We start from the raw sequence: 16,785 nt of genomic DNA on the forward strand, positions 1-16,785 counted from the left end.
GTGGGAGAAGGTGAGGGTGGGATGTTTCAAAAGAACAGCATGTATACTATCTATGGTGAAACAGATCACCAGCCCAGGTGGGATGCATGAGACAAGTGCTTGGGCCTGGTGCACTAGGAAGACCCAGAGGAATCGGGTGGAGAGGGAGATGGGAGGGGGGATCGGGATGGGGAATAAGTGTAAATCTATGGCTGATTCATATCAGTGTATGACAAAACCCACTGAAATGTTGTGAAGTAATTAGCCTCCAACTAATAAAAAAATTAAAAAAAAAAAAAAAAAGAAAATATGTTAATACAATAATAATTAAAAGCTAGTGTGAGTTCAGTAGTTCTTCTACATACCTTTATATTTTTCTGGTTCTGGTTGTCCTCGTATTTATGAAAAGTGTTAGTACATTTGCACAAAACATTTTCACTCCTGAAATTATGCATCTAGATTCAGGGACACTTTGCAATAACTACATGGCCCACTAGAGGTCCCACTAGAGGTTGGGAACTGCAGGTAAATAAGAACTACTCAGCATGTCTAATACTTAACAGATCTGCAAGCTTCCTTGGAAGAAAATCGACTGTGTATTTGGATGTCCTTCAGTTCAGTGTTTATTTACAGGTTTAAAATTACTGGATTATTTCCTCTTGGAATGTAATGCCAGAATACACATCTCTCTCTCTTTAAAATGATTAAAAAATTTGTCCAGCTTCATTGAGATATAATAGACATACAACATTCTGTAAGTTTAAGGTGTATGTGTGTTAGCTGGTCAGTCATGTCTGACTCTTTGTGATCCTGTGGACTGTAGTCCACCAAGTTCCCCTGTCCATGGGATTTTCCAGGCAAGAATACTGGAGTGGGTTACCATGCCCTTCTCCAGAGGATCTTCCCAACCCAGGGATCAAACCGGGGTCTCCCCCATTACAGATAGATTCTTTACCTTCTGAGACATAGCATAACATGCTTATATACTGCAAAATGATTACTACCATAGCTGAAGTTGACACCTCCATCCCATCATGTGCCTCCCTGAAGGAGGGTTATATTTTCTTTCCAGGCAATGTAAACTATATAACTCTGCATTTCCAGTTTTTGCTTGATTATGAAGAAATTTATAACTAAATGTAACGCTTAGTGTGGAAGTCACCTGGTACCACAGTCACTGCATCCTCTGCTCCTTCCGCAACTGCTTCTAGTCTTCTTTACTTTGCAAACATCTCTCTGAAGGACATATACATTGTAGGCCTCCTCACCTCACTAGAATTAGATGAGCATAAATTATAAACAGGCGCCAAGCCCCTCCTTGGCTGCAAGCCTCCAAGAGAGTTAAAAAGGGTAAAATGCCCTGCACAGGGCCTTCCTCTGGGCTATTGAGCTCCTATGCCATCTCCTCTGCCAAGCGTATGCTTCTGGTCTAGCGTCATTTAACTTCCTAGGCTACGTTTCTCCAAGATGATGAGTGTAGGAGATGGTGGTGGATGAGCAACGTGACTCAGAATTACAATACCCACCCTATACGGGGCTTCAAAGCAAAGCAAAACAAAGTCAAATCTTCTCTGTCCTAAGGAATTCGAGACAGCTGGCCATCATAGATAGGCAATAAAAGCAGTCCCTGCAGGTGCCAGGAGCTTCCCCAACATTCTCAACGGCAGAATCTCCCGGCACTCTTCCAGGGAGCTTCTTCTCTATTTTAATTTCTCATCTGACCTACTGCCCTTGCTTTTTGTTCCAGCCTCTGTCCTCTTCCAACCAGCCTTTCAGCCAACAAATTAAGCCATTTTACCACAAGGGGGCAGTGCAATCACAGAAACTATGGACCCAACTGGCCTTGCCGCTTAGGACTAAGAAGTTTTAGTCATAAAATCATTCCATACATTTTGCTTCAGAAACTTGTCTTTCTCTTTGATTTTTTTCCCCCTTTCCACCCTTAAACTCACATTCTGGTGAGATGCACATTGTAAATCTATATTCACATCAATGTTTTTATATATGGATTGTCTTGAATTCTATCAAAGTCCTTTATACCTTAAGATGCCACTTAACACGTTGTGATCTGATATGTAAATAAAATAGAGACCCAGAGATCATTACATTATATCAGGGCCTCCTTTGGATACAAATCACAAAGTTATGATGGAGAGGTATTTCTTAGAACTAAATCCCTTCAGAGAGTACTGTGAGAGTGCTGCAGGGTAAAGGGGGTCTCTGAACTTGAAAGGAAGCTAAGAATTACTTAACTACAATATCCAGTCTGCTGAGTGACTTTCCTCTTTATTACAAACAAAGGTTCTTGGGCATTTGATCTGTGTACTGTGAGTTTGGTTAGTTTGAGTCGGATTCCTGAAGTCAGCTCCAACAGGCTCTGGTGGCTATGTGGAGCGTGGTGACTCCCGGGCCCTGTCTCAGGGGCAGCTGCTTTTTTTTTTATCCCATTATCCCTAAGTACTTGCTTTTATTATGTGGATATAGTATTTGCTCTACTTTGATGATAAGCGCTTGTCACTATAAATAAAGGTAACGGCAAAGGAGGGTAAGTATTATGACACATAGAGTTCAGTCTTTAATTCAAGCTGTGATTACTATTTAACTCTTAATTAGCATCAGAGGGTTACTGGGCATTTTCCAGAAAACAGAGAGGAAGAACAGGCCTGCAATCTCATCTCTAGATCAGAAGAAAGCAACAGTCGCCACTAAGGAATTTGGCCTTTGCTCTTTAGAAAGGAACCTGAACTGACCAAGAGACTTAGGATTTCACTAACAGAGGTGATTCCCAGAAAAGTGTAAGAATGATTTTATAGTCAAGGATAGTGAAATTCCGCAGATATCTTACACTGGTTTACAAAGATTCATTAAGACTGAAAAGAATTAGACTTACCGTGGTGATTACTCTGCAATATATACAAATATCAAATCATTATGTTGTACATCTGAAACTGTTTTCTGTTTGTTTGCTTTAAAATTTTGATTAGAGTATAGTAGATTTACAGTAAATGTTGTGTTAGCTTCAGGGGTATAGTAAAGTGAATCAGTTATGCTATCAAATCATCTTACCTGGACTAGTTATTGTTTATCTTGAAAACCTGTATATAATTGGTTGTATCTGCATGTCCATATAGTGGGATGAGATTTCTTGACCTCTTTGCAATCTTTTAGCAGTTTAGCTGTGATGTGCATCAAATTCAGGTTTCATGCCTATTCAAAAATAAAAGTTTCCTTTTTCTAATAGAAAAGAAAACAGGTTAGGAAGGAGGATGAAAGGAAGAGAAATTTATAGAGCACCATGTACTGAATATAGGCACTATACTAAGCTCTTAATTTGGATTTTTAAAACTGCCCTAGGGTTTCCTGGGCTTCCCAGGTGGCACAGTGGTAAAGAATCCATCTGACAATACAGGAGATGCAAGAGATGTGGGTTTGATCCTTGGGTTGGGAAGATTCCCTGGAAAAGCAAATGACAACCCACTCCAGTATTCTTGCCTAGAGAATTCCATTGACAGAGGAGCCTGGTGGGCTACAGTCCAGGGGGCACAAAGAGTCAGACATGACTGAGCACACACAAATATGCACGCAACTGCCCTAGGAGGTAGGTGGTATTATAATTGTTGTTGTTGTTTAGTTGCCAAGTTGTGTCTGACTTTTGTGACCCCATGGACTATAGCCCTCCAGGCCCCTCTGTCCATGGGATTATTCTGGCAAGAATACTGGAGTAGGTTGCCATTTTCTTTTCCAGGGGATCTTCCCAACCCAGGGATTGAACCCACATCTCCTGCATTGGCAGGGGGATACTTTACCACTGAGTCAGATGGGAAGCTCGCTATTATTATTACCCTTGTATACAGGAACAAATTGAGTGAGAAAAAGGCAAATACTTTTCCCAGACTTTCTCAGAGAAACAAGTGAAATTCTAAGCCAGCTCATGTTTTTGATTGCTACCAAGTATCCTGACACTAGAGTCTGCATTCTTACCCACCCTGCTGTCCTCTCTCCAGAAAGGTCTGTGAATCTAGGCCAAGCTAAGGAAAGGCAGAACAAAGCCTCAAGGGAGGCAATCCTGTGTCTAGCTTATCAGCATTCCTGCCACACTGATAGATGAGAATAATTTATTTTAATTTCTCTGGTAATAAGTCTGTTTGTTTATTCCAGCACTGTGTGCTTGAGGGTCCTTCAGCATAGACACAACATTACTTCTCAAGTGAATCAGACTTCAACACAGACAAATCATTCAGCAGATATATTGAGTTTTGTAACCAGAACCTGGGAATAAGGAAATCTATAAACAGTTTGACAACAAATCTATCTCTGGGAACTAAGATAAATAACACACACACCTTCATCAGCCAGTCAAAATTACATAGATAAAACTGCATACATTATGGGAGAAAGCAAGCACAGTGTTTAGTAAGAAGGAAATATTTGTTGAAAGGATTCATGTTAGAAACAGTTGTAGTGATTCAGAATCAGTGTCAGAAATAACTGCAGATATACATAATGAAGGGAATCTTAACAATCAATCTGGACAATGTATAGTGATTAAGGAAATAATCAAATAGGGAGGCTGTAGGTTATACTAACTAGTATAATAATGGCCATATCTTATTCCACAAGAGTAAAATTTCAATTTAACTAGAATAGAGTGAACCCAGTACAATGACCCGGAATTATCATCATGAATACGATCCATTGTGTTACGTGGAACTGTCTGTTCTGATGCTTTGCCATACTCTTAGATTCTTGTGTCTGATCTGTAAATGCCTTTTCTTTCTCTTACTGCAGACAGGGTACAGTGATGCGTCAGTCTCAGGTGGTTACTGCTGGGCAGGCATTTCGTGTCAAAGCTGCCAAGATCCCTGAGGTCCCCTCAACACTTCCTGATACACAGATTCCTAGAAAAAAGCAAGTTTTTTAATGGTGATCTGTGCCTCTGATTAGGTTAACAGGGGTCCTTCTTGGGTAATGTGGATTCTGGAGCTACAGAGAGTGTTAAATTCTCGGTGTGTCTATAACTGTGATACATGAACTGAGAAGCTACCATATAAGCCCATCACATGGCCTGCCTTTTATAAAGCAGACACTTAATAAGAAGGAAGAACTGTTGTTCAGTCGCTCAGTTGTGCCTGACTCTTTGTGACCCCACGAAGTGTAGCACATCAGGCTCCCCTGTCCTTCAACATCTCCTGGAGCTTGCTAAAACTCATGTCCATTGAGTCGGTGATGCCATCCAACCATCTCTGCTTCTGTTGTCCCCTTCTCCTCCTGACTTCACTCTTTCCCAGCATCAAGGTCTTTTCCAATGAGCCAGCTCTTAGCATCAGGTGGCCAAAGTGTTGGAGCTTCAGCATCAGTACTTCCAAAGAATATTCAGGGTTGATTTCCTTTAGGATTGACTGGTTGGATCTCCTTGCAGTCGAAGGGACTCTCAAGAGTCTTTCCCAATACCACAGTTAAAAAGCATCAGTTTGTCAGTGTTCAGCCTTCTTTATGGTCCACCTCTCACATCCGTACATGACTACCGGAAAAACCATAGTTTTGACTGTCGGGAAAGCAATGTCTCTGCTTTTTAATACAATGTCTAGGTTTGTCATAGCTTTTCTTCCAAGGAGCAAGCGTCTTTTAATTTAATGGCTGCAGTCACCATCTACAGTGATTTTGGAGCCCAAGAAAATAAAGTCTGTCACTTTTTCCATTGTTTCCCCATCTATTTGTCATGAAGTGACAGGACCAGATGCTATGATCTTAGTTTTTTGAATGTTGTATTTTAAGCCAGCTTTTTCTCTCTTCTCTTTCATCTTCATCAAGAGGTTTTTTAGTTCCTCTTTGCTTTCTGCCATAAGGGTGGTGTCATCTGCATATCTGAGGTTGTAGATATTTTGCCCGGCAATCTTGATTCCAGCTTCTGCTTCAGTCAGTCCGATATTTCACATGATGTTCACTACATAGAAGTTAAATAAGCAGGGTGACAATATACGGCCTTGATGTACTCCTTCCCTCCCCCATTTTGAACCAGTCTATTGTTCCACGTCCGGTTCTAACTGTTACTTCTTGACATGTATACAGGTTTCTCAGGAGGCAGGTAAGGTGGTCTGGTATTCCTATCTCTTTAAGAATTTTCCACAGTTTGTTATGATCCACACAGTCAAAGGCTTTAACATAGTTAATGAAGCAGAAGTAGATGTTTTTCTGGAATTCTTTGGTTTTTTCATGATACAACGGATGTTGGCAATTTGATCTCTGGTTCCTCTGCCTTTTCTAAATCCAGCTTGAAAATCTGGAAGTTTTCTGTTTATGTACTGTTGAAGCATAGTTTGGAGAAATCTGGGCATTAATTTGCTGGCGTGTGAGATGAGTACAATTCTGTGGCAGTTTGATCATTCTTTGGCATTGCCCTTCTTTGGGGTTGGAATGAAAACTGACCTTTTCCAGTCCTGTGGCCACTGCTGAGCTTTCCAAATTTGCTGGCATATTCAGTGCAGCACTTCAACAGCATCATCTTTTAGGACTGAAATAGCTCAACTGGAATTTCATCACCTCCACTAGCTTTCTTTGTAGTGGTGCTTCCTAAGGCCCACTTAACTTCACATTCCAGGATGTCTGGCTCTAGATGGATGATCACACCATCGTGGTTATCTGGGTCATTATGAGGCAATAAAAAAGTGCAAGGATTCACAATGGACTTCTTATTTCCAATTCAATTCCTTCTTCAGGCCCAGAACACTTCTGTCCTCAGATTCTCTAAGACATCTCCATATTCTGATAATAAGTCCTGCTTTATCCCTTATGTTGATGTAGTGGATTGTTGCTGATTGTTGATTTCTTCATGATGTTGATTTCTTGATTGATGTTATATGTTGATTTCTTTTTTTTTTGGGGGGGGGGTAAATTGTAATTTTTTTATTGGAAAACAAATATACAACTTGGAATGGATTTGAGGCAAATTGTGCCATAAGCAGATTTTCTTTAAGTGGCTAAAACAAAGTTTAAAAAGCAAGTTAACAATAAAAGAAAATGTTTCTGGTATAGGACCAGCAGTACAAAAAAATAGTGTACGAGTTCCTGGATAAAACACCCATTTTGCAATAGTGCAACTTTTAAGTACATATTGTTGACTGTCCGTAGTCTACGCAGAGTTACAACTCCACACTTCAAGAACAACATGCTGACAATTCCTAAAGAAAACTACTCAAAAAAAAAAAAAAAAAAGGCATAACCCAGATGTTCCCTCATTTGACCAACTCCATCTAAGTTTAGATGTGCAGAAGGGCTTAGATATACCCAGAGTAAGCCACATGCAACATGTTACTTAATCGATTTTCTAAAATAAGGTTTCAGGACAATGACAGTAAGATAAGGGAAGAAAACATGGAGGAATGAAGTCCGAATTACTATACATGCATATTTTTTTTGACAGTAGGGGGAAACCTTTTACAGATAAGTTACAAACAAAAAAAAGGCAAATTAACAATTTTGTACAAGAAATTTAACACATTCTGTACAATGTCTTCACTTTGCTGTCATCATTTGTACAAACTCTTCATAGTTTACTTGACCATCTCCATCAATATCTGCTTCCCTAATCATTTCATCAACTTCTTCATCTGTTAACTTCTCTCCAAGGTTTGTCATCACATGGAGGAGCTCTGCTGCACTAATATAGCCATTACCATCCTTATCAAACACATGGAATGCTTCTCTAATTTCTTCTTCACTGTCTGTGTTTTTCATTTTTCTTGCCATCATTGTCAGAAATTCCGGGAAGTCAATTGTGCCATTACCATCAGCATCTACTTCATTAATCATGTCCTGTAACTCTGCTTCTGTGGGGTTCTGCCCAAGAGACCTCATTACAGTTCCCAATTCCTTTGTTGTTATAGTTCCATCACCATCCTTGTCAAATAGTGAAAAAGCTTCTTTGAATTCTGCAATCGGCTCTTCAGTGAGTTGGTCAGCCATGCTGCAAGCGCTACCATTCTCCGGGACGCAACCACACAACCACTCAGCTCACTCGCTCCACTTGGACTTATATGTTGATTTCTTGATGCTTCCCCAGTGTCCATTCTTTACTTCCTCCTTCCTAACAGTTTGCCTTACTTCCAATCCTATGTTTTGAGTAGAACTGATCCTAAATCTCAGTTCTACAGTGCATCCAGACTGAAGTCAGTTAGCATGCCTCATTATCCTGGATAGGGTTATTGATGCAGAAATGAACACATGACCTATTAAGAGATTTTTTTCTGGAAACTTCTGAGAAAGTTCCCTTTGTCATTCTTAGGAGTTAGCAAAAAAAGATATTCAATGGACATAATGGAGGAGACATTAAGTGTCAGGTGCTTCTGACAGACACCTTACAACTAAAGGGAAGTTATATTTAAGATAAAGTCAAAACCATGCAGAAAAAAAAAATGCGTTCTTGGTGAGAATCTGAATCCAACTTTGCTGGAAGCCTCTAGCTATGTCACTTACATGGATGAAACATTTCCTTTACTTTTAAAGGGCATTTTGACTTGGGTTTTTGAATGCTTACAACTAACAGAATCCTAACTGATAAGCATTTTTTGGGGTGAATTCTGTCATTTGCAAACAAATGTAGTATTCAGAGACTTAAATATGAGCAGTATATGAAAGGCAGAGTAAATAGGGACTGAGGAAAGACCCAGGGGAATTTCCTGCTAAGTAAGTACTCAGGCTTGTGTGTGCTGGGGAGAGGGGAGGTTTAAATATTATTTCTATTTGTTCTGAGGACTTTAGGGGGTTATTTCCTGATTTATTTTCTCAAGAAGCTAGACTATCAAAGAAAGGAATTCAGTATAAGTACTAGGATTTTTTTTTTAATTAATAGCAGTGACTTCAGAACAATGAGCTAATCAACTTTTTCATTTTATACACAACCCATGAAAATTACTGCACATAATCAAACACAAGTGGAATAGAACTTCTTCTATTGTCTTAAAATTTCAACTAAAGCACAAAGCTGAAAATAATGGGGAATTCGTCTACATTCTAAAGAGTCATGACTTGCTGGGAAGTATCCAGTCTAGTTTGGTGACCTTTACCCACACACACTGTATTAGAGCAAACTAAGGATTCCCTGGGAAGAGTTCACAGTAGAAAAGGTATTTCCCCTATCCTCCCTGTGAGGGAAGATTCAGGCTACATGCCCCCTAAGTGCGTGAGGGAAACACCAGGTGAAATTCTCCAAGAGACTGCAGTTGTCAGCTAGAACAGGGGCTGAGTCAACATCCCTACTATGTGCTCCACCACCAGAGAGCACATAGATGAGTTTGGGGGTCAAATCCCAGGAGCTTAGGGTACATCCAAAGAAGAAATCAGAGTAGCTCAAGGCAAGGCAGCAGTAGGATGGAGCAGGGCAAGGATGCCAAATGTCCCTCAGGTTGTCAATTTCCAGTGAACAGGCAGTGATGTGACCAAGTGAGAGCCACCCTTGAAAGGCTCTGGCCCAAAAGCTGTCCACTGGGGTGAGGGAATCCTGGCAGAACAATGCTGTATGGGGTTACCTCCAGGGGTAGGAGCTGACGGGGTATCACAAGAGGTCATCTGGGGAAGGAATTGCCTAAGTCAAGAGCCAGGGCAAGTGGACAAACATCTCTGAGAATTCACCAGTATGTACCAGGAAAGAGCCATCATTTGAATCCCAGTGTGAGAAAGTGGAGTCAACAGCACCAACCAGTTAAAGCACTACCCTTTACTTCTTATCTCTTCTCTGCCACTGATCTAGAAGGAGTCAAATGTAAGAAAGAGGTGTGTTTGCAGGGAAAGAGAAAGGAGACCACACTCTCCCAAAAGCAGGTTTAAAGCCATAAGTTAATGCCTTCAAGCTGTACGGCAGGGGAATAGAGAAGCTTTAATTGGATGAAAGATTTAAATTTTGATATTAGATTGACTGTCCTTCTATAGCTGAAAATAGCATGTTTTGATGTCCCCAAATAACTTGAAAACAGTGGAATCTGCCTCATATTATCCAGACATGGGGGATGGAGGGCCAATATGGTGTTTTGGGGCAATAATGGAAGAAGAACAATGCTGTTTCACCTGCTAAAGAAATCAGTAACAGTTTTATCATAAATATAAATCAACATACCACAGCATTGTGTATTCTGAGGCAGAAACAATAGCAGATCAAAAAACTCAAGGTGCAGACCTAACGTTCTATGAATTGGGTAGTTATAGAGCGTCTACTGATTATGCTATTTAACCAAAACAGGGCTGCTCCAGAAACCTACCACAAAGGTGAAGTATAAACCCCTGCCAGAGAAGCCTCCCTGTCAAACGCATAGGTTGTGAATTCAGCTTGGAAGGCATCAATATTATTAGCACACGACTGTCTTCTCTTTTTTCTCTTACTCTGCTCATTAAAAATAATTCTGACTTTCCCTAGAAGGTTATTTAGAGACTTCAAAATACTACAGGTTCAAACATCCAGCTCTACAATCATCAACCCATGGGTAGTTTGGCTATATTATGTGAAAGAGAATGAATATGAATTTTGTTTGTATGTATGAGTAGAGGAAAATTCATGATGATCATGTTTGTTAAAAATTAAAATTCTTGTGTTTTATTAAACTCACCTTGAGATCTTATAAAAATAACAGTTGTTTAGCTTGATACTTGGATAAATCTGCATTCTATTATGAATGCATATGTGGATGCATGCATGTGTATATGCCTTTGACTTTTCAGAGCCTCAGTTCCTTATCTATAATATCAAGAGTTGAATCCCAGGATATAATCCCCATTCTTTCTATAGCTATAGTTCCAAACTGTTCTCAAGACACTGAAAATTAAGCATCAAAATATGCAATTATAGTTGTAGTATATTGTACCTTAATTACAAAGACTGGAAAGAATATATTATAAAGTGACTCTCTCAAATGTAGTAATTGAAACTAAAAGCATTTTCTTTAATTGTGGATTGTCCAGAAAATTCAGTTGACTATAATATCCTATTCTTTCAAAAAAAAAAAATATCCTATTCTTTCTTTCTTCCTAATTAGATATTTTCTTAATTTCTTCTTAATTAGATACTCTAAGTTTAATATACTATCAGAAGTAGGTCATTACTATTATAATGGATTTAAAATATGGTAACTCCAAGTTAATATAAAGAATAAGTCAGATGGGCAAAATAGGTGAAGGGGAGTCAGAGGCACAAACTACCATTATATTCTAAGTTGTAAGAATACAATGTACAGCATTATAGTCAATAATATGGTGGCACTAGTGGTAAAGAATCTACCTGCCAAAGCAGGAGATGCAAAAGACTCAGGTTTGATCCCTGAGTTTGAAAGATGCCCTGGAAGAGGAAATGGCACCCCACTGTAATATTCTTGCCTGGAAAATTCCATGGGCAGAGGAGCCTGGTGGACTACAGTCCATGGGGTCACAAAGAATCAGATGCTACTGAGTGATTTTTTTTTTTTAAATATTTGTTTATTTATTTTCTTGGCTGCATTGGGTTTTAGTTGTGGCACACAGGCTCTCTAGTTGTGTCACATGGGCATGGGTTCAGTTACCCTGCAGCATGTGGGATCTTGGTTCCCTGACCAGGGTTCAAACCTGCATCCCCTGCATTATAAGGTGAATTCTTAACCACCAGACCACCAGGGAAGTCCCCTGAGTGATTGAACACACACACACATAGTCAATATACTGCAAATACAGTCAATAATATTGTAGTAACTTTTTATGTGCATAATATATAGAAATATCAAATGAGTATGCTGTATACTTGAAACTAATACAATATTGTAAGTCAACTATATTTCAGTAAAAAGAAGAAAGCAAATAATAATATGAAATTATGCTTTTGTAGAATATTCTTACAGATTTGGAAAACCTTTCAAACTTTATGTTTCTGCCTGCATGAAAATTTTATCCAACTTTGGATTTTAAGTGATTGTAAACTCTCTTTTCTCACTGTTTCCATTGTTTCCCATCTATTTGCCATGAAGTGATGGGACTGGATGCCATGATCTTAGTTTTCTGAATGTTGAGTTTTAAGCCAACTTTTTTTTTGGGGGGGGGGCCTCTAAAATCATTGCAGATGGTGACTGCAGCCATGAAATTAAAAGATGCTTGCTCCTTGGAAGAAAAGCTATGACCAACCTAGACAGCATATTAAAAAGCAGAGACAAAGGTCCATCTAGTCAAAGCTATGGTTTTTCAGTAGTCAGGTATGGAGTGAGAGTTGGACTATAAAGAAAGCTGAGTGCCGAAGAACTGATGCTTTTGAACTGTGGTGTTGGAGAAGACTCTTGAAAGTCCCTTTAACTGCAAGGAGATCCAACCAGTCAATCCTAAAGGAGATCAGTCCTGAATATTCATTGGCAGGACTGATGCTGAAGTTGAAACTCAATACTGTGGCTACCTGATGTGAAGAACTGACTCATTGGAAAAGACCCTGATGCTGGGAAAGATTGAGGGCAGGAGGAGAAGGGAATGACAGAAGATGAGATGGTTGGATGGCATCACCGACTTGATGGACATGAGTTTGAGTAAGCTCCAGGAGTTGGTAATGGACAGGGAACCCTTGCATGCTGCAGTCCATGGGGTCGCAAAGAGTCAGACACAAGTGAGCGACTGAACTGATATGAAACTCTCTTTTAATAAAATTATATTCATCAGTGTCCTCATTTTATGAGATGAACATTATCAATAAGATAGATATAAATTTCCTGGCTCAGAACAAAGATACTAAACTCTACACAAAAAATCCACTACAATTGTATCATTCAGAATACCTAAGGTATTCACTACCATTAACTTTTCTGAGGCTTATAAATTTCATTTTGCACAGAGATTTCTTTTTATTAAAGTATAGTTGAATTAAAATATTATGTTAGCTTCAGGTATATGGTGATTTGATATTTTAATATATTATACTCCATTTAAAGTTATAAAATATTGGTTATATTACCTGTGCTATGCAATACAACCTTGTAGCTTACTTATCTTATACAGAGAAGCTGTACCTCTTAATCCCCTATCCCTATCTTGTCCCTCCCCTACTCCCCTCTCCCCACTGGTAATCACTAGTTTGGACTCTATATCGGTGAGTCTTTTTTTGTTGTTATATTCATTTGTTTAATTTTTAGATTCCATATATAAGTGATAACACAAAATTATATGTTATTTTTATTTGTCTTTTTGTCTGACTTATTTCATTAAGTATAATACCCTCCAGGTCCACCTATACTGTTACAAATGGCAAAATTTCATTCTTTTTTATGGCTGATTAATATTCCTGTGTGTATGTGTTTATGTCACATCTTCGTAATTCATTTACCGATGGACACAGGTTGCTTCCGTATCGTGGCTATTGTAAATAATGTTGCTATGAATACTGGGTGCATAGATCTTTTCCAAATAGTGTTTTTGTTTTCTTTGGATATATACTCAGGAAAGGAACTGCTGGATCATATAGTAGTTCTGTTTTTAGTTTTGAGAAACCTTCATACTGTTTTCCATAGATGCTGCACCAATTTACCTTCCTGCCAATGATGTATGAGGGTTCTCTTTCCCCCATATCCTTGTCAGTTTTTGTTATTTGTGGTCTTTTTGATGACAGCCTTTCTGACAGGTATGAGGTGATATCTCATTGTGATTTTATTTTGTATTTCTCTGATGACTAGCAATGTTGAGCATCTTTTCATGTGCCTGTTGGCCATCTGTATGTCTTTTTTGGAAGAATTTCTATTCAGGCTTTCTGTACATTTTTAATCAGGTGTTTTGTGTTTTTTTTGATGTTGAGTTGTAAGAGCTGTCCCAAAGAAATCTACAGCTTTACTACAATCGCTATGAAAATACCCATGACATTTTTTACAGAACTAGAATAATCTTTAAGTTTATATGGAACTGCAAAAGACTCTGTTTAGCCAAAGAAATCTTGAGAAAGAACAACAAAGCTTGAGGTGTCATGCTGCCTGACTTCAGACTATACAACAAGGCTACAGTAATAAAAACAGTATAGTATTGACACAAAAACAGAAACATAAGTAAATGAAACAGAATAGAGTGCCTGGAAACAAATCTGCATTCATGGACAATTGATCTATGACAAGGGAGGCAGGAATATACAATGAGGAAAAGACATATGATGTTAGGGAAACTGGACATCTACATGTTAAAAAAAAAAAGAATTAGAACATTTTCTTACACCAAGTATAAACAAGGTGAAAGAAGCAAAAGCAAAAATAAACAAATGGGACATAATTTGAACTTAAAAGCTTTTGCACAGCAAAGGAAACCATCAACAAAATATAAAGACAACCTAGTAAATGGGAGAAAATATTTGCAAATGATATGACCAATAAAGAGTTTATATCCAAAATACAAACACATACAGATTTTTTGTTGCTTCTCTGCCACTATCCATTATGTAATACAGTCATTATAGTCAAATTGAAACATGAAATACAATTTATGAGGATTTCTGGCTCAGGTTAGCCTCAATTGAAAGAGAGTTAAGAAATGCATTATAAAGTAAATTATAAAGTCTTTTAGAATAATGGAAAATTGTAAGCTCTAGGTGTTTTGCAACACTAAATAAATGATGCACAATCAGTTATGATTAATAATTTTTTTCTCACAACTTTAATATAATTACAAAGAAATATGATCATTCTCTCCAGTATTTAAAACCTCCATAAGGTATTAAACCTTCATATCCTTCCAAGTTTTTTCCCATTGGTTCTCTGATATACCCTGTCCTAATCCTTCTATTTTTACCTCTCTGATTTTGCCTTCTTTGTCGTTTTCTTTAGTACCTCTTCCTTTTTAACACCCTGAATCTATATTAGATTACGTTCAGTTAAAAGTAATGAAGACTTTGGCTTCCACACACAAGGGTTTATTCTTTCCAGTAAAAGAAAATCTAGTTTACAGAATGTCCAGAGTAGGTACATAACTGGTTTATAATTTCAACAGAAACACAGGTCCTTCTACTACTTGGCCCACTGCATGTGACTTCCTCAAGGCCACCCCATGCCAACATGATGCCTAGAGTCAGCCACTGCCTCTGCATTCCAAGCACCAGGAAGGAGAAAGAGGGCATGCTCTGTCCTAGACGTTCTATAAACATTCCTGATAACACATAATTCAAAAAGAACTTGATCATGTGGTTAACAGCTCTATGGTGAGCTGAGAAGTGTGGTCTTTGATTTCAGGAGGTAATGTGCCTAGCTAAAAGTTCACATTCTATATTGCAGAAGATTGGGAAATGGGTATTATCAAATCTTCTTTTATCTCAGCCTGTATTCTACCTGCTAATCTTAACCAGCCCCACAGTTTCATGGATGGACTCTCAAATCTACTCCAGCCTCAATGTTCAGATTTCCCTTTCACATTTACATATTCCTGGTTGGCTTTTCCATCCAGACCTCTCTCTAGATTAGAACCTTAAATTCAATACGTCTAGGACCAACTTTGTAATCAACTTGCTAAATCCCCAAACCAGCTTCCACGTAGTTCTCTGAAGCTTAAAGCTTACATTCACACAACCAGCTCATATCTTAAGAAGCAGTTCTCCAGTCTCTGTTAGTGTTTACTGCCTTAGGGCTAAACAGATTGCTGTGACCTGTATTATGCTTCACATCACAATTTATTTCTGATCTTATGTGATTCCTATAACCATTTTATAAAAGAAAAAATTTCAGGTTTTTCTTTTTTTGCCATTGCTGTTGTAATTTTTCTGCACTTAGAAAGCCTCTGATATATGCAGGACTAGTCCTGTTACCTAAACACAATTTCATGTGCCGGACACACACTGAGGCTGAATAATACCAAAATGTCGGAGTTTGGAACAGAGAAAGGTTTGAGGGCCATGCAATGAGATGGGCTGCTCAAGCTCTAAAAAATCCCAAACTCCTTGAAAAGTTTTCAGCAAAGCCCTTTTTTTAGGAAAAGGGGAGGGAAGGGTGTGGTTAGTTTTTGCAAAGGGTGTGGTTAGCTTTTGTGGTTAGTTTTTCTTGGGTGTCAAATCCTTTGTTCTAAAGGTCAGGTCATGGTCAGTAATGGCGTTCTCGTAAATCTCACCAAATGAATGTCATTCTCTATTCTGACAAGAAAAGGCCAGATCCTCAGACACAACTTTCACCCTCCAAGGTCCAGGTCCTAGCTAAGGAGCAGATCTCAGCTGGTGACTTCCTCAGGGCCAGTTGTCATCGCTGAGGAAACCAGGTGCGGAGGATCCAAGTGGCCCTGGGCTCCTCAGGCCACCCAGGTGGTGAGGGCCAGGTCCTGCAGACTGTGAGCCAGAGAGAGACGTCGCTGCCCTTAGGTTACACAGGCAGGGATGGGGGAGAGGTTCACCGTCACCTCAAAGCCTGGGCCGGGCCAGTAGGGGGCCTTGGCGAGGGCTCTGGAGCCCTACAGGACACAGTCCCCTGCCTGCTCCCCCATCCAGAAGCCTGGTGAGCTGGAGGGCCCAGGAAGAAGGCTGGGATCTGTCTCTCACCTCACTCTATGCCTGCCTGGTGACCACCACTCCACTGACAGTTGGCTGACCGCTGAACCACTAACAGTCACTCATTGACAGTTGGTCGCTTGGGGGAGGGGCCCACTGCAGCAGCAACCAATGGCTGAGCAGGACCACTAACGGTCACTCATTGGCAGTTGCTCACTTGGGGGAGGGGCACATTGTGGCACCAACCAATGGCCGAGCAACCATTAGTGGTCTCCAAGTAATAAATATTGCCTGGTAACGGGGTGTGGGACAACAGCAACAGGGGTGTGCTAAGGGCGGCACAGGCGTTATGGTCTGTTACTGTTTCCTTATGTGAC

The 16,785-nt window shown here is 39.4% G+C and overlaps 1 protein-coding gene across 4 annotated transcripts in view; it reads right to left on the reverse strand.

Moving 5' to 3' along the window:
- The window catches only part of LOC122453208 (calmodulin-1-like), a 34,442-nt gene that overhangs the window by 9,589 nt on the left and 8,068 nt on the right, over positions 1-16,785 (reverse strand). For 2 of the 4 annotated variants that reach the window (XR_006272980.1, XR_006272979.1), the window contains exon 1: positions 7,380-7,985. Coding sequence is in view for 2 of the 4 variants with exons in the window: in XM_043487110.1 (XP_043343045.1) it covers positions 7,492-7,941 (450 nt within the window). In the remaining 2 variants the exon portion in view is untranslated. Of the gene's footprint in view, positions 1-6,864; positions 7,986-9,776; positions 9,781-12,653; positions 12,659-16,785 lie in introns of those variants that run through there. The other 2 variants (XM_043487110.1, XM_043487118.1) reach the window with 2 other exon arrangements.

The sequence above is a fragment of the Cervus canadensis genome, chromosome 1, assembly GCF_019320065.1.
Source record: "Cervus canadensis isolate Bull #8, Minnesota chromosome 1, ASM1932006v1, whole genome shotgun sequence".
Taxonomy (NCBI): Eukaryota; Metazoa; Chordata; class Mammalia; order Artiodactyla; family Cervidae; genus Cervus; species Cervus canadensis.